The 17,676-nt window shown below is 56.8% G+C and overlaps 1 protein-coding gene across 1 annotated transcript in view; it reads right to left on the bottom strand.

Annotated features, from left to right (window-relative positions):
• Nucleotides 1-12,972: 12,972 nt before the first annotated feature.
• Nucleotides 12,973-17,676, bottom strand: part of FAM78B (family with sequence similarity 78 member B) — a 35,591-nt gene continuing 30,887 nt past the window's right edge. The window contains exon 2 of the mRNA XM_036273367.1: nucleotides 12,973-13,848. Within this exon, the coding sequence (XP_036129260.1) occupies nucleotides 13,326-13,848 (523 nt within the window). The 3' untranslated portion in view covers nucleotides 12,973-13,325. The remainder of the gene's footprint in view (nucleotides 13,849-17,676) is intronic.

Here is a 17,676-nt window from a genome sequence, read left to right as displayed (position 1 = left end):
GAGAGAGAGAGAGAGAGAGAGAGAGAGAAACATCTATGTGAAGGAGACACATCGATAGGTTGCCTCCCACCCGACCCTGACCAGGGCCCGTGACCGAACTGCAACCCAGGTATGTGCCCTTGATTGGAATCGAACCTTTGACTCGTTGGTCCATGAGCTGACACTCTAATCGCTAAGCCAAACTGGCCAGGGCCACAGATGACTTTTTTACGGACCAAATTCCATTCATAATATTTTAAATTGTGCCCTGGCTGGTTTGGCTCAGCGGTTGGAGCATCGGTCCTCAGACCAGAGGGTCTTGGGTTCGGTTCCCGCCAAGGGCACGTACCTCAGTTGCTGTTCGTCCCCAGCCCTGGTTGGGGTTGTGTGGGTGGCAACCACTCGATGTGTCTCTCTCACATCGATGTTTCTCTCTCTTCCTCCCTCTCTCCTCCCGCTCTATCTCAAGATAAATAAAAAATGTCCTCGGGTGAGGGGGGAAAAATTTTTAACTTGTTCCCTGCCTCCACTCGTCCAGTCCAAGCTCCACATAACAGCCAGAATCACCACAAAGCATCGGTTAGATCTGGTCACTCTGCTGCTTATACATCTCCAGCGACTGGCCATCATAATGGGCATAAAGGGAAACTTCTCAGCATGAGCCGTGAGACTTTCTATTTTATTTATGTATTTAATCCTAATCCAAGGAGATTAGATAGATATATATAGATAGATATAGATAGATAGATAGATAGATAGATAGATAATTTTTTGGAGAGAGAGAGAGAGAAACCTCGATGTGAGAGACAAACATTGATTGGCTGCCCTCTGCCCATGCCCCGATTGGGGATCGAACCCTCAACCTAGGCTTGTACCCTGACTGGGAATTGAACCTGCAACCTTTTGGTGCATAGGACAATGCTCCAACCAACTGAGCATCTGGCCAGGGCAGTGAGATCTTTTATCATCAGACTCCCACCGAGCTCTGTCTCCATGTCCCCCCCACCCCTGTTCCGTGCACCCCGCAGGAGCTAGAATGGGACCTGGGGTGCCGGTCCACACCCACCCAGAATTCCCTGAGTTAATCAGGGGCAGGAATCTGACATTTGCGCCTCTTCCCTCATCCCTTCTCCCCTCACTTTCCTTAGATCACTCTGACGGGATTTCAAAGACCAGAGCACCCCTTTCCCGGCCTTGGCAGCACATGTGGCCCGAGCTCGACCTTGCTTTGGCCGAGCCCTTGACCTGTTGTAATCATTTTCCCCGAGTGCCCGCAGCGCCCAGGGCACCGGCTCATGTGCAGCGCAGGCACAGTGACCCGACAGCATCTGATGGATCTGGGGCCGCGGCTGCGCCCGGGGCTGGGTCTGGCGGTGCTGCCACGCAGCTTTGATCACTTGATCGGGGTTTGGGCGTGTGGAAGGTTCAGGAAGGGGCCCATCCCTCCCCGAGGCTGGCTGCCTACAAGTAACTCTCGGGATCAAGGGTAACTCCTCCTGGGTGCTTATTCCCACCACGTGGGGCCGGCCTGCTCCTTGGGAAAAGGTCACCACAGGGAATCATTTCACTCCGTTCTACACTCAACTCCTTCCTCCAGTCACATCTTTCGAGACCCTACAACGTCATAGATATTATGCCAGCTGCCATGTGTTTATTCAAAAAGGAGTAAGTCTCAGCCTCTGTCCTGAAGCTCTATGGATCTGAGAGAGAGAGAGAATGAATTAGTGACCCTGAGCCCTCTAAAAACTGCTGACCCCACAGAAGGGTCACAGCTCTTGTGAAAATAGCCACAACAGGTTTGAATACGAGGTCCAGGAGAGAGAACAGGTGCTAACAAGGTGACTCGGGCACCTCCCAGGCGGGCACTGGCTTCCAGAGCCAAGAGTGGGCGACGGTGAGGGTGGGAGCGGGGGTGGGGCTCGGGGGGGCTGGGGCCAAGGAGCCGAGGTTGTCAGCCCTTCCCACCTGCAGAGTTTCAGAGCCAAGTCCACCCCAAGGACACTTCCCACTCCTCGCCGTTTGAACATGCAGCTCTGAGGGAGGGGGCAGCACCCCAGAACCCTTAACTGCCCTTGGGAGCTCTGACTCCTCAAAATATCTTGGTTTAGTCAGATCCTAGATGGCAGGTGTGAAGCTAAAGGAAAACCATTTTTTTTTTTTAATCCTCATCCGAGGACATTTTTCGATATTTTGTTCAGATAGAGTGTGAAAAAGACAGAGAGAGAGAGAGAGAGAGAGAGAGAGAAACATCGATGTGAAAGGGACACATCGAGTGGTTGCCACCCACACGACCCAACCAGGGCCGGGGACAAACTGCAACCGAGGTACGCGCCCTTAGCGGGAACCGAACCCGGGTCTCTCCAGACCGCAGGCCGACGCTCTAACCGCTGAGCCAAAACGGCCAGGGCAGGAAAACCATTTACAAAGGAAGGAGAACCGCGCCAAGTGGTGCTCTGGAGGGAGTGGTGGTGGGAGGGTGCGGAAGGGCAGCTTGCCCTGAGCTTCTAGAATGTTCTAATCCCCCCAGTTCACAGGCTGTCATAGACAAGGACAGCGAGGACCCCTTCTGGCTGGGCAGGTTCCTGCATCTGCCCCCTGAGCCCCAGCAGGGCCAGCTTCTGGCCTGCCCTAGGCTCCTCAGAAAGCCAGGCACTGTGTCTTTAAGGACCCAATGAAACAGAAGAGATACTTTGTTGAACACATACTGTATTTAACTTGTTTTAATCCCAGAGAAGTGAAACGCAACATCTGAGTGGATGTAACATCCGAAGACCGAGAGGGAGTTTCCGAAGGGAAGTCACTGTAAGGCACTCGAAGGGCCGGCTCGTCTCCCTCGCGGACTTTCTCCACGCTCTGCCGTCAAGCGGCGCCGCTCAGCCTGCCTCTAACCTGCTCTGTCCCGAGACCAGCACAGTTCCAGTTGGCGAACAGGAAAGGAAGGACGTGGGGGGGGAGACCCCGAGAGGAGACGCGGCGGTGGAGGAGCTGAGGATGCGGAGAGCGTGGGGTGGACCAGATGGCCGGCGACGGGGTTTACGTCGATTTTGCTGGTTCCTTTTTATATGTTTAAGGTAGAGCCACGTCGGGGAGGCGTCTCGCAAGGACGGGAAGTGGGTGTAGGCAGGTGTGCTTGCTTGTGCTCATGCACAGGTTGGCCAGAGACAGGGGGGCTCGGGAGCTCTAAGAAGCCCCCCGATAGAAAGGAACCTCCCTGCCTGGCCCAGGACTGAGCCTGAAGCCCCGCCACCCCTCAGGGTTAAGGCATTGTCTGTGGCCGCTATCAGAACCACTGTCACCAGGGAGGGGACGCTCAACTCGTCCCGCCCACTGACTGAACTGTCTGTCACCCAGCAGAGAGGACTCTGAGGATGGGGCAGGCAGGGACATCCCGACTGTGGGGAAGGGGCTTGGAGTAGGGACCGCGGGAGGGGCGGGCAGCTGAGGGTGTGTGAGAAATAGAACTTACTGGCCCCAAAGTTACGCAGCTGGGGGACTGGGAACAACTCGCCCCACAGGACAGGTTCCCCAGGCCGTGTGTGTGTGTGTGTGTGTGTGACATCCTGGTATACATCTCGTGCGGAACTCGCTTGGGCCCATTACAGTCGTCGCGCACTCTGAGGATGGTGACGGTCTGACACCTGTGTGTGTGCGCGCACCTGTGCACACACACGTACTCACACTCAGCAGTGGAGATCTTGGGAGTGTGAAGTGGGTGATGTCTCTCCTCGGCCGTCTGGGACTCGGATGCTGCCCGGCTGTGGGGGCAGGACAGGCTTGGGGCCATGTGGCTCCTTCCTCTGTCACCAGGAGGCCTCATTCAATGCAGGTGGCTCTGCAGAAATGGCCAAGCTCGGGTTATAAGACGGTGTGGCCTTCTCACCAGGACGGGATCTGAGTCATGGATGTCACCCGTGCCCTTTACCCCCGTGGGCTGTGGGGGCCTGGGAGGTGCAGGTGGAGAGACCCTGCGAAGGGCAGGCTTCTGGCTGCGAGTCCTTGTCCCCGGGCCGGGCGCAGGCACCAGGCTCAGGGGACAGCGCAGAGATCCGCCCAGGGTGGCTGACCTGCTGGGAAGGGTCCGTGGGGTGGGGTGCTGGGGGACAGGGAAGAGAAGGCTGCCGTGCCTCTGTGGCTGCTCCCCTTCTTGGAGCCGAGGAAGCTTAGGAAATCAAGGATGAAGGCGGTAGGGGCGGGGAAGGAGAAGACGCTGGAGAGCTCAAGCCCAGTCTCACGTTACAATCATCGGTGCTGCTTCTCAAAAACACCAGCGCCAGGCTGAAGCCCGAGACCCACCAAAGAGCCAGGGAGGGGACCAAGCTCCTCAGGGGTCTCTGGTGTGCGGGGGGCATTTAGGGGACACACAGGAGCAGGAGCACCCCACTTCTGAGATGGGCAGAGGGAAGCTGAGGGACAGGTCCCCACCCGGCACCTGGGGAGGACAGGCGAGCCTGGGGGTGTGTTGGGGGGTGGCGGTCGGTTCTGGGGGCTTCTGTTTAGACAGTCGGGCTTCTGCTGATTGGCTTCACAGCTCCAGAGCTGGTGGTTTCTGACCCCATTTCTGGTTGAAAGTCTGGCTGGGGCGTGGAGGTTTGGACACAGGGAGAGAATCTCCCCCCGTTTTCTGTGGCTTCAAAGTGGAATCACTCACTGTGCTCTGTGGGGCCAAGGAGACCAAGTCTGGGGCTGGCGGCTTCACAGCTGGGACTGGATTTTCTGCTGGGTAGTAAGTGCATATTTCATAAATAAATCAGTAAGCAAGCCAATAAATGAACCAATAAGTGAGACAATGCACACCATTTCTGCTCTGTTAGGGTGGCTCCCCTCCGCCTTGACCCCGGTGGCAAACACTTCGCCCTTGGTCACTGAAGGCACCAGCCTGGCCGTGCAGGGAGGCAGGAGGCTTTGACCCTGGCGCACACAGGTCAGAGAAATCTTGAGAGAGAGTTGACATTGGCCAGCCACGAGGAAAGGGAGAAACAGGGGAGACACGATCCCTCCGCTCCCCACCCGGAAGGGTAGGGGGGAGGCAGGGTTTGGGAACCAAGCCAGGCCACTTCAGGTCACTGAAGTCCAGGCTGACCAGCTCTTCACCGCTGGGCACCTTCCTGTGGAGGTGGGGCATGGACTTGAGACCTGCCCACAAGCAGGCACAACCCCACTTCAGCACAGCCGCCCGGGAGCCAACCAGCAGCCCGCCAGCCCGCGGGAGCTGCATGGCACAGGGTGGGTGGGACGGACAGGCCCCTGGATGGCGAGGAGGCAGCAGGATGACACTCGTGCGAATGGGAAGCCGGCTGTCCAGGGCTTCAGCTTCTGGAGCCCCAGCCACGCTCATTTCTCCTCTCGGCCTCTGCCGTGCGGTCCTGCTGGCTGGGTGTCCCACCGGTGACCTGTATGTGGACACGGAAACACGGGAATAAAACGAGCATTAAGACAGAGACCAGAGAACGTCGTTCCTGAAAAGCAGATGTTTATACTCTGGGCACCGTGAATAGATTTCGAGTGGACACTGACCCTGAAATTTTATGTGAAATTGTGGGTAGCTATTTACAGATGCATTTCTGTGTCAAGATGGTCTGTAGCATTTACGAGGTTCTTTCTCAAAAGCGATTAAGAACTGACGTGATATTAAGGGGTGCAGACTGTGTGTAGGTATAACCCAACAGCCAGGCTCGACAGGAATGGGCGGGCATTTCAGGCCCCGCGGCATCAGAAGGCCCCAGGACAGTTGCAGGCATCGCCGAGTTAGGGCTCTGGCTCAGCTGGGACTCCTGTGTGCGGGCATGGGGCACATGCCCACGGGCTAACACGTCTTGAACGTGAGTCTACATCCTCCCACCGGAAGTTGTCAATCAGGTTTTCTTCTAGAAGATCTTTTTGTGTGTGGGGGTATTAGTCCACATTGCTTTCTGTAGTAGCTGTGGGTGAACTGAATTTTAAAAACACGAAGAGTCGTTTTGTGAGCCTGAAGGGAGCCGCTCCGAGCACCGGGCATCGTCCTCCCTGCTCGGTTTGTGTTCTGTGGCTTTGGGTTCTGACACCTGGGTCTGCTCACCGGAGAGCCTGCTGTGCCTTCGATTCCTGCAGGGTCCCAGCTCTCAGATGAAAACTTCCCCCCGATTCTCTCTCAGGTGGTCAAATAGACTTGCTGCAATCGTTTGCAGTTTGCAGACGACCCAGTAGACACACTAAGGGGCTCAAGAGCCTCGAAGCTGTCTGGGGAACTGCAGAGAAATGGCCCACACACTCCGGGTCGGGGACTGTCTCCTCCCCCAGCGACTGGTCAGAGGCACCGGCAGTGCTGGGCTCTGCCAGCCCGTGGGAACTTGCCTCGCACAGACTGGCAGCTGTGCTGGGTGACGGGGGTTTGAGGTGGCACAGGTGTGCAGAGGCCTGGAGACGACCTGAGTCTGCCTCTGCTCGCGGACCAGCGGAGACGCCTGCAGTCGCAGCTTCACAATGAAGGCTCAAGGCGACCGTCACCCCCCTGCCATCGTCCTATTACGTTGATACGTTACGTTGACTCTTCAATAGGGTGCCTCGGGGTCAGCCTAACTTCTGCACAGAAACTATTTTAGCCGCATGGTAGAGTCTCCCCAAGGCAAGGCAACACCTTAACACTTGGAAGGGGCGACAGGCACAGAGGACAGGCCTCCTCCCCATTCAGCAGACGGAAGGGACAGGCGCCTGCCGGGGACCTGCGTGGCCGCCAGGTCGGTTCCGGATCAGGCCTCAGGGGCTCAGGGCTCCAGCCCATGAGACCCCCTGCGTGTCTGAGGAGGGGGCCTGGGTAGGACGTGCCCATGTCTTCACCGAGGAGGGAAAGAGCAGGTCACGTTGGCCGCAGAAATGTTCGAATCAGAGTTGACAGCAGCTCCTTCTCACAACAGGAACGTGCCCCACGAGGCCTTTGCCTTTGATTGATTTCAGGAGGGCTTCTAGGAGTAGGTGTTGTATGGCAGGTAAGGCAGGTGGGTGAGCCTTTAGTCTCTGATGCGTGTGTGTACGTGGGCATGTTCATGGGCACATGTGTGTGTGAGCGTGCATGTGTGAGCATGTGTGAGTGTGTACACTGCACACCGAGGTGCGGGGGGCGGCGCCTGTCCCTCTTCATCTCAGAGGGATATGCAGGGGTCTTCTTTCTGTGCTAATTAATTAGAAGAAATAGCTTCCTGTAATTTCTGGTACGTGAGGGAGTGAAGTTGAGAAAGAATTTAATTGCTGTCTTGCTTTTGAAGCCCAGTTAATGAAATAGTTCTCAGCCTGCCGTGCATGTATTATCTTTCCTGTTACTTTTCCAACTGGCTCACGTCTGTGTGGAATATTCTAATTGGTTTCAAGGGTGAGGCGACGGGCCAGGAGCCAATGGAGAGAGAACCCTGGTGCCTGCGTGTGTATGGATGTGGCTATCGGTTTTCCCGGCGCCTTTCCTTGGAAGAGCTCAGAGCACGACCGTTGCTGGCCGTGACCTCCCCTCCCCTCACTGAGCCCTGGCCAGAGGGACGCGGGACAGAGAAGACCCTGGAGCACTGGCCCGGGGTCCGGTTCCCTGTTCTGTGCTCCCAAAGCTTCCTGCAGGCAAACCAAACGCAGCCCCAGTGAGGTGAGACAGCCCGGGGTGCAGCGGAGGACCATGTCCTCCTCCCGTAATGTGCACCCACACCCCCAGGTCTGCAGTGCTGCCTCCAGGCCGTGCTGTCCCAGCTGAGATCGGACACTGGGGACTGTAGGGACAGGCGGGCCGGCGCAGAGCCACAGAAAGGTAGGTAGACACCTCCCTCCCTCTCTCTCTCTCTCTCTCTCTGTTATCTCCCCCTCTGCATCTCTTGCCCGAGCCCATGACAGGAAAAGCGTGGCTGTCCCTGGCTGGCATCTTCAGTCTGCTCGTTTAGGCGAATCGTGCTGCGATGTCCAGTGTGGCCCAGATGTGACGCCCGGCCTCCTCTCTCTCCGAAGGCCTCCTGGAGGTGCCGCCCACAGCCGGCTGCCCGGGGGCTGGGCAGGTCTCCCTCCTCTGCCCCCCGCCAGGGTGCCCGGGGCAGGGGAAGCTCAGGCCCACCCCCTCCATGTGGCCCGGCTCGCTTGGCAGGGAAGGTGGGTTTCCCCGAACTGGGTCTGGCAGGCCTGCCACCTGCCCCGGACCCCGTGAGTCCACTGCTGTGACCACACCGCATACCAGGCAGCACTTTAGACATTTCGGGGCGTTTGAAGACATCATCATAGTCTTTCAGACGGTGACGCGGGCTGGGCCATATCGGTGGCTCAGTTAACACAGGAGGAGTCGAAGCCCAGAGGAACGAAGTGATTTGCTCCAGGGGTAGTTCACTAGCTGGGTCTAGGTACTCTCAAGACATGCTGAGGTCTGGCTCTGGCCGCTGGCCTCAGGACACCCCAATGGGCCTCCCTTTCGACTGGGTTAGGAGAGAAATCACCTGAAGGTGCAGAGCCTGGGTCACTGAACCCAGACTCCTCAGAGCACACCAGGGACGCATTGGGCAGACCCCACAAAGACCGCCTGTCCTAGCCGCCCAGCCAGCACCCTGCCCGAGGAGCGGCAGGGGCTGGGACGCAGACAGGCTGGCATCCAGCTGGGGGGCATGCTCCCTGCGAATGCATGGACGGTGGGGGTTGGGGGCGCACGCTCGCGTCCTCAGAGCACTGCTAACAGCAGCGTGTCCTTGGACGGGCCGCCTGACCTTACTCCTCAAATCCCTCGCCTGTAAGAGGACACAAAGGGGATCTTATTGGGCTGTTGAGAGCAACATGGCACAATGCGTGTGCCGGAGCTGTGCAGCTGTAACCCACTGATCAAGGGGAGCTGTCGTCCTTCATAACGAGGACAGAAAGAGGAGGCCCACACGAAGGTGTCCGGCCTCGAGCAGGAATGTGTGCTCCTCTGCGGCGTCAAGTCTACGCGAAGGGACGTCAGACCCTGTGCAAACCGTAAAGTACTGTCCACGTCCACGGAGTTGTTAGGAGGCCTGAGGCCAGTGTCGGGGTCCATCCTGGGAGGGGTGGGTGACTGTCTCTCCAGGTGCGTTCCTGCAAAATGTTTGAGGACAGCCAAGGGACTGTGGCTGTCTTCTAGCTGCAACCCCAGGCTGTGTCTCGGCAGGGAGACTGGAACCCGATGTTCTCAAGATCCCCAAGATGTGAAGGGCAACAGGACGCGGGGGTAAAAATATCCGCCTGCTCAGCTCCCTTCTAAGGATCGTTCAGCCTTAATTACAGAGCTCGGGCATTCATTGGGTTTTTGATTAATTTTTTCAGCTTGAAGCGTGTGTGAGTGTAGAGTGTGTGTGTGTGCGTGTGTTTACATCTCTCTTTGCAACTCTGTTGGGAGCTGGCTCTGGCAATGTTTAATTGTGTCCTCGGTTCTAACAAGAGCGTTCGATGTGCCAACCGGGCTCGGGAGCCCATTGTTCGTGCTGCCTCCACCCCACGGGCTGCTCCTGCCGGGAGGGGGGCCGGCAGGGGGCAGGGCCGCGCTCAGCTGGGGCCTCAGCTGCGGATGAACGCTCTCGTCCTCCGTGCTCCTGGTGCTTCGGGGATCCTGAGCCCCGAGAGCAGATCTGCTCCTCCACTAATTACCAGTCCTGCACTGACAGCTCACCCCCACTGCGCCGACGGGCGTCCTCTGGGCCAGTCTCCCCGGGGCGTACAAGGTTCTCTGCGGCAGAAAACTGTGTGTGCTCGTATTTTTCACATGTTCGCTTAGGTTGGGAGGGGCGCGTGACTGTGTAGGAGCCAACTGCTTTCTCTCCAGTCCTCTTCCGTGCCCACCCTGCAGGGGGCACCTGGGAGGCGGCGAGGCCCCTGGAGGATCATGGGACTGGGGCCCAAATCGCCCAGCCTGAACGCCAGCTCCTGACATTTTGTTTGTGTGGATGAAGAAATCCCTTAACCTCTTGGTATCTCAATGCAACGCCAGTAAAATGGGGGTGACGACAATGGGACACTCCTCCGAGGCTGTCTGGGGGTGAGGAAACGCATAGGGAAGTCTTTTGTAAAATAGAAATCACAGTTCTTTTATTTTACTCAGAATCACCACTAAGCACAGGCCTTTGACCTGGGAGGTGCCACTCCCAGCACCAGGGAAACTCCCTTGGTGAGACTAGAGAGGGGACCAGCTTTCGACTCCCCGCGCTGTGGGGCACAGCCACGACCAGGCTGTGACACGCTTGCTGCCAAGGGCCCGGATGAAGAGTTCAATCTCCAAACAGTGGGCACATGTCAAAGCACATCTGGAACATTCTTGTTTTTGGTTTTTTTTCCTTTACATGATTGTACTCACTCCTGTTCTTTAAAGGGCGGATCCCATGGTCTCTAGTGCTAAGAGGTGAATGGCTCGGGGAGGGTGACACTCGGCTGGAGACAAGGAGAGGGTTGTGGGGCTCAGGGAAGTGTCTGTGCTGTGCTGTGTGGTTTGAGGGACCCAAGTCCTTCTCTGGGCTCTGCCGAATAGGTACACGGATGGCCCTGATAAGATGAGCTCATTTAATTGGATCTCCACTTCCTTGGGTTCGTGGAGTCAAAGATCTCAGAGGTGACTACATTGAAGAATTGCGACCTAGCGAAATGCTGTTTTCCAGGGTGTGTGTGTGTGTGTGTGTGTGTGTGTAGAATCCAGATATAATCCTAAGAGCATCCAACTAAAACCCAATCAAGGAACCAAATGAACCCCTTTAAACTGATGGCATCTGGCATGACAGCAGGGGGATCTTGGGGACAACGGCCTGAGGCGAGGAGGGAGGTGGCCTCAGGTGAAGTCCCTCCTGCCACAGGGCCTTTTACGTCATAATGTCCTGACTGGGCCGAGAGGTGGTGACCTGAGGGTCACAGACAGGAAAGGTGCTGTTTTCTTGTAAAACAGCGATCACTGTAGAACAATCAGCTCTAGGGCACTAGAACATTCTGCCAGGTGACTTCAGAACCGAGAGACCCAGCCGTAGGGTTGAACCCAGTATCGCTGACAAGAATCACAATGTACGTTTGATCATCACTCAGGCCTTTTATCTTTTATAACACTTTCCTGTCTCTCTCATTTTGTCATTACCCGATTTTCCAGAAAACTGGCCTGGGATTTTTTTTTTTTAATTCTGAAAAGTGTGAATTTACAGGGAAACCGTCCAGCTGAGTGGGCAGCACCTTCTTCATTAATGCAGCTGTGCCCTTGGGAAAACTGTGTAGATGTAACTGTGCAGGTCACCTCTTATTTGAGTGGGCAAGGAGAACTTGAAAACAGAAATCTTGTACAAGACTGTGTCATAGACATAATTCTCTCTTAGTTGTTGGTTTGTTTGGTGTGTTGTTGTTGGTTTTTTTTTTGGCAATTTTGGATTTTGAAAGATCAGGTTTTCTTAAAGGGAGACCACGTGGATTAGGTCCACTCTTCAGAATCCCATCAGGGCGGCGTCTAATTCAACCAGGGGGACATACGGTTGCTTCTGAGCCTCAGTCTGGACCATCGGTGGCTCTACACTTCGGCCATGAAGCCCTTTGAGGGCCACCTGTCCCCTAAACAAAGCAAAGCCCAAGGAAGCGTGGGAAGGGATGGAGGAATCCAAATGGAACAGCTGAGTTATTTCTCAGTGAAATGCCTCCGGTCTCCTGTGACTCACCGATGTGTCATTAATGTGCTGTTGTAAATAGCCCAACTTGTCATCAATAACTAATCTATGGGGGTAGCTTGTGATCGGGGTGTGAGGTCACACTATGTAATTCGAATGGATCTGTTAACCCGCTCGTGTAAGTACTGCCCCTGTGACTAGAACCTGAAAGAAATTCGGCTTCATTGAATTTTTAATAAAAGTGATAGAAAAGTCCTCTTGCTTTTTCTGCTCTGTCCTTACACTCTGGTAGAAGACACATCTTTGGAGCCAACCACAGGACTGTAATGATCGCTCTGAACCTCGACTCTCACTTCTGAAATCACGTCCATCCATCAAATCCACAGTGACACTGTGGGAGCTTTATCATTACTTGGCATGGGGGAGGGAGTTGCACAAGGCACCTTATTTACAAAGCACAGTTGGCATGACTGAGAATAAAGGGATGATATAAGCTAGACGAGCTGGAAAAATCCTTATTGTAAAAATTAGAAACTCTTAAAAAAGTTTGATGTTGGCCTGACCCAAGGAAATGTGGTCTCTCACATTTACCGGCTGGCGCTCAGCCAGACAGGCTAGCGTACTGCGAGTAGCTCGGATTTTCATTAGCGAGCTCTGAAGTTAAGGCTTAGGAAGCACATTCTCACAAGGGCCCCGGCAGTTAAACTGAGCCGCTGTGGAATCCAGCTAAAGCTCCCAGACAGACTCAGCGTAGGCACCAGCTGCTTCCGGCGGACCGGCCAGCGCTGCGCCTGCACGGGGGCATTCTTTATGTCCAACTCTTTCAGCAACTAGAGCAGCAAACAAACCCACGATGAAAACGCTATTCTCATCTGCGCAGATGTTCTTGAAGCCCTCCACGGATTCGCGCTCACGCACGCCATCCTTTTGCGAGCTTAGCCCTGGTCACGGGAACAGAATAAGCGGCTGTAAACAGAAACCACCAATCAGGTTTCACTAAAAACATGGCCAAGGCCCTGAATGTCACAGCTACGGCAGAGCACAGAAAGGATCTACCCAAATGCTGTGATTAAGGATACGCGGGATAATCACTTTTTGGAAAGAGGTAGGCAGATGAAGCCATCAAGGGTCACCAGCGGGTAGCCCACGTCAGCACCTCGGACAGCTCCCAGGACGCCCTCTGGGACTAGAGCGACTGTCAATACCTGCCGTTGTCTAAGTTGCCCTTTCCTTCCATGAGTATATCGATGATCGGATAATCAATAATAAATGCACAATGATTAATTTGTAAGAACTCATTCCTTCCTCTCCCCAGCACCCATCCTCCTCACCACCTGACTTCATGCCACCCCCTTTCCCCAGCACCCTCCCGCCCGACAGCAGGACGGTCTGTCTTACAAACTCCTGGGGTGGGTCTCACTTGCAATCCACTTCTCATTGGTTGGGAAGCAGCATTTGCCACAGGCACTGTTTAATTTCGTTTCCATCCCCTGCATCTCGCAGGAGAGAAATGGTCAGTAGTTCGGATAAAAGAATCATCCCGGTCAGCTCCAGAATATGGCTACTAGCTCGGTCATCACAGCAAGTCTTTTGAAGCAGTGATTTCTTTATTCCTAAGAGGAAGGGATTTTCCCTCTTCCCAGGTGGCTGCAGAGGCTGGCAAACCCCAGAGGTCGGCTTTGGCTCAGAAATTCAGTTTGGCTCCTGCCATCTCCGGCAACCTCCCTGCATGTCCGTCTCCACCTGTGTGCCACGCACCGTCGGGCCAGTGGGCTTCTACTTAGGAGGGATCACAACCAGAGGCGGCCCTCGCTTGGGCCTCCACATGAGGACCTGGGCATCGTTGGCATTGGGTTTCACTAGCGCGTTGGGGGGGATGGGTTCCATCCGGCTCAGGATCCGGGGCTGCTCCTGCTGTGTCCTGCCCACCAGCCGGGCCCGTTGCCCCAAGAGCTGAAGAGGGTCCACCTCGATGTCCACCCTCATCCTCCACTTGATGGTCTGCAGAATGATCTTCTCCTTGGTGGTTGTGTTCATGGCCACCAGCCAGGTTGTGAAACTTTGGTCCCTCTTGATCCTGGTGAGCAGCGGCACATTGCTGTCGCTCACGGGCACGGCCCACGTCACACTCGGGTAGAAGTTGTCGTTCATGCTGACGGAGAACCTGGACATCTTGTTGGTGGGGCCGACCAGGGTCACAGTCTCTGTGGTGTTCCCGTACCAAGGGTAGCTGACGCCGTCTGAGTCACTGATGGCTTTCACTCTCCCTTCCCGGAGGTCAGGCAGCTCCCAGCTCGACCTGGAAAAGCAGAAGAGACGCACAAGAAGAGGAGAGGCTGAATGAACCTTTCAGAAGCCGAGAGGTGCCTGCCACTTCCTAACACGGCCAACTTGGGCGACACGGGAGGCTCAGAGGGGAAGTCGGGTAACAAAAGTTCTAGGCTGTGTGGTTTCAGGAAGAAATAGGAACAAGTCAAAACAAAACTGAACGGGGGAAAAAGCAAAACAAGTGAATCGAGCCGCAGCCAGCCCAACTGGACGCGGAACCGCAAACAGGCATTCGTGAGACCCACAGGGAGGCGTCGACTCTTCGGGGCGGGGGAATTGTAATCAAGTGTTCAGAGGCGTTCATTGAAAACACCCCTTTCTTGGGACGGATGAGTGCGTGAAGGTTCGTTTGCGGGGAAGAGGTGGTGACTCAAGTTTGATGTACTTGGAAGGAGCTCAGCCTGTAAGAGGGTGAGACGAGGCCAAGTTCAAGACGACACTAATTCTTAGGAAATCACCGTAGCAGACTTTCTGCTCAGAGGAGGTTGCTTGAACCCCCGGCATTGGCCCATCCACGATTCACCCCCGTTTCTGCGTCTGCCTCTCATTGCCCTTCTCAATCCAAGCCCTCAGCGTCTCTGACCTGGTCTGCCTAACTGTCCGGGATAGGTCCCTCAAAAGTGCTGATCGGATTGTGTCCTGTGTCCGAACCCCTCAGGAGACAAGGCAAGTTCATCAACAGGACGTATGTGGCCCTCACGTTCTGGGCCCTACCCCCACACACCATGCTGGCTCACGTCTTCCCCTTTGCCCACGCCCTGCCCTCTGCCACACTGCGCTGTCCCCTCCCGAAGTCTCACTGCATCTCACTACTCATCCTCCGAGAACCCCCCTGCGCCTCCTCCAGGAAGGCTTCTCTTCCTGCTCCCAAGGAGGGCTCCCGAGCCTCCCAGGTCCCGGATTACAAGGATTTGTTTCCGTGTCTGTCTTCCCCTTAGATTACAATTGCTTTCAGGCCTGGGTGATGACTTACAATCACAGGTGTCTAGCACGTTACTGGCAAAGAGATCTTCATGCATCTCCATCGGAACCCTCTGAATCCTTTCCATGCCTGACGTCTGTAGCTTGGCCAAGCTCGTGCACGCAAAGCACCCGACCCCAGTTTTACACCCGATACATTCACTCACCTTAAACACGCACATACTAACATCTGCGATTCACTGAGGATGTATTATTAGACTAGCACCCTGCCTAACGGAAAGCGATGTGTGCCCAAGGGGGAGGCGGAGCCCGTGAGGATGGGCTCCGGGGGAGCCTTCAGGGGTAAGGAAGAGAGGCCTCCAGCACAGTGAGCGGCACAGGGCGAGAAACGGCACTTAGTAAGGGACAGAGATGAGGAGGGGCGGGGAGAGGACCACAGCATGGAGCCCTCCCCATGCAGACCCCGGCTGTCCCCATCAGAGGCAGGGACCCCTGTACGCTGTTCACACAGAAAGAGGAGGTCCCGAGGGAGACGGGGTGAGGAGCAGCTGGGGCCCTCCGCACACCCCCGGGCTGTCACGAGGGCCCAGGGGAGCGGTGGTGTGTGCAGGTACCCGGGAAACGAGCACGCACCGGGTCAGTGTTAGTTATTATCTCATTCCCCCAGCACCCCTCTTCTGCTCGCCGTGATCAACAGTGTTTGCGTTGTAGACAATCAGCCATTGACCCAGCGCTCACACTAATGGACTCGCCGATGGAGCTAATGATGAGAACATCGATTACTGCAACCTTCAAGCTTTCTGCATCTCTTTAAAAGAAAGAGGCAAGTCTCAGTCACCTAAGCTCAGGTGAAGCGTTTCATTCAGATGCGTGGTCCCTGGGTGGAGGTCCAGGTGTCGCCCAGACCAGCCAGCTCCCTGCCGAGCCCACCTGACCCCTGCAGCCCTGTGGTGGTCGAGGGGGTGCGGCGGCAGCAACATTCTTGAAGGCAGGGAGTGGGCAGCTATGAGGAGGCACTGCTGACCCGAGGTCCCTGTGGGCCGTGGGATGGGAGTCAGGGGCCCGCCCGTGGAGGGTGCCCACAGAGCTCCCAGGGGAGGCCTGGCGATTCGAGGTCGAGCTGCCCGTGGGCCCAGGTGACAGGAGCCCTTCCTGGCCCTACACTTACAGGGACTGGGGTGCCACTGGGGTGCCCTCCCCACCAGGCAGGTCTGGGGCAGAGGGGACGGACGCCCCTCCTTCCAGACCACACTCTGGGGACCCGGCACCTCAGTATTCCTTCCCAAACCTCCCCAAACTTGGCCCCGCTGCCTGCACAGCCCTTCTGCTGGTCTGTCTTCCCAACGGCGGTCCGCTCCGCCTGGGGGTGCACCCTGGGCCCTTGGAAAACGGGGCAGAGGTTCCTCCCTTCTCTCTCCTCCTCCACGGCTCACCCCGACCAAGTCCCACTGGGGGAAGTGACGGTTTCGCTATAGGAACACCCGTCTGAGGGCCCAGGCTCTTTGCCACCCAGGGCGAAGACACAGTCACACGTGCCAGCCAGCCTCCTCTCGGGGTCCTGACATGGCCGACACTGTGCCCCCCACCTTTCTGTCCCCCAAGCCCCTCAGGGAAGGAGCTGGAAGGCAGAGCCCCGGGCAGGAGGTTAGGAGGGGAGAGGATGGAGAGAAGCCCCCTCAAGGGGCAGGTGCAGGCAGGGCTCCAGGCGGAGGTGGGGGTGCTGTGCTGGGAGGTGGGGGCAGGGGGACGTGAGGCCAATGCCCCGTGCCACCTGGAGCGTCGCGAAGCCACAGCCTCTGGGCGGCCCGTCAGCCCACGCAGACGCCAGTCCCAGCCCCGGCGCTGGCCCAGGTCCGACTCTCTGAGGGTTTGCACCGTGATTGCAGAGTAAGTTTTAAAATTAGCTTCCCCCGGTTCTGCACTGTTTGTGCCAGACTCCGGGAAGCCTGCGGCTGCCAGCATCCCTCCCCCCTCCGCCCCCTTCCCTTCTGACCACATCCTCTCTTTCGGGCGTCTTGCCCACAGCAGAAAACACCCTTCCAGTGTCGCTCGAGAGCCCGCGTGCGTGGGGGGCAGTTGGGCCTCCTCGTCAGGGTCCTCCGTTCTGTCTGCACTGGGTCTCTCTAGCGTTGGGACACCTTCTCATTACGGAGTCCCCAATCCAGAACTCAGGTCCTCTCGGCCCCTGTCCTGATGAGTTCTGAGAAGTCCCCGCTGGCTTGCTCCCACGCACAGCCCTGAGGTCTCGGCTGATGTCTGAGGGGGTCTACCTGAGCACCCGCCCCTCCAGAGTTGCAGGCCGCGGACCTCGGACACCATTCCCACGCAGGTCTGTGGGCTGCTGTACAGACCGGGGCGGTGTCCCCAAGGAGGCTGCCTGGCAGGGCCCTGTGCTGGGCACAGCCTCGGGGAGCTGTCTCTCCAAAGTTACTGGTCAAACGGCCTCCCGATGGGTCGGACGCCAGAACTTGTCATTGCTCTCTCTGCATGGCCACCACCCTGCTCCCGGGCACTACCTTCTCCAGGTCACCGTGACGATCTAGTTGGGCCCACCCACGTCCAGGCTGCCAGCCGGGCCCCGCAAGCCACGAAGGGGGTCTCTAAGAACACGTCAGAGCATGCGCCATCTGAGAAGCCACCCAGCTCTGCACACACACCACCACGGGGCACGTGCGGGTCCCCGACCTTCTGGTCCTGGAACCAGACGAGCCCCTTCCCACCTCTGGCGGGCCCCTGCAGGACACTGGGGGTCCTCCCTTTATCCCCAACTCTGCCCGGCGCCGCGTGCCCGCCCGTGGGCTCAGACTCCGCACAGATCCCTGCAGGCTGAGCCACTGTCCACCAAGACACAGCTGCTTTCCAGGGGCTGAACCGAACG

This window comes from Molossus molossus, unplaced genomic scaffold, assembly GCF_014108415.1.
Source record: "Molossus molossus isolate mMolMol1 unplaced genomic scaffold, mMolMol1.p scaffold_m16_p_20, whole genome shotgun sequence".
Lineage (NCBI taxonomy): Eukaryota > Metazoa > Chordata > Mammalia > Chiroptera > Molossidae > Molossus > Molossus molossus.
The sequence above is the reverse complement of the archived record's forward strand: the minus strand, read 5'-3'. Positions and strand labels throughout refer to the sequence as shown.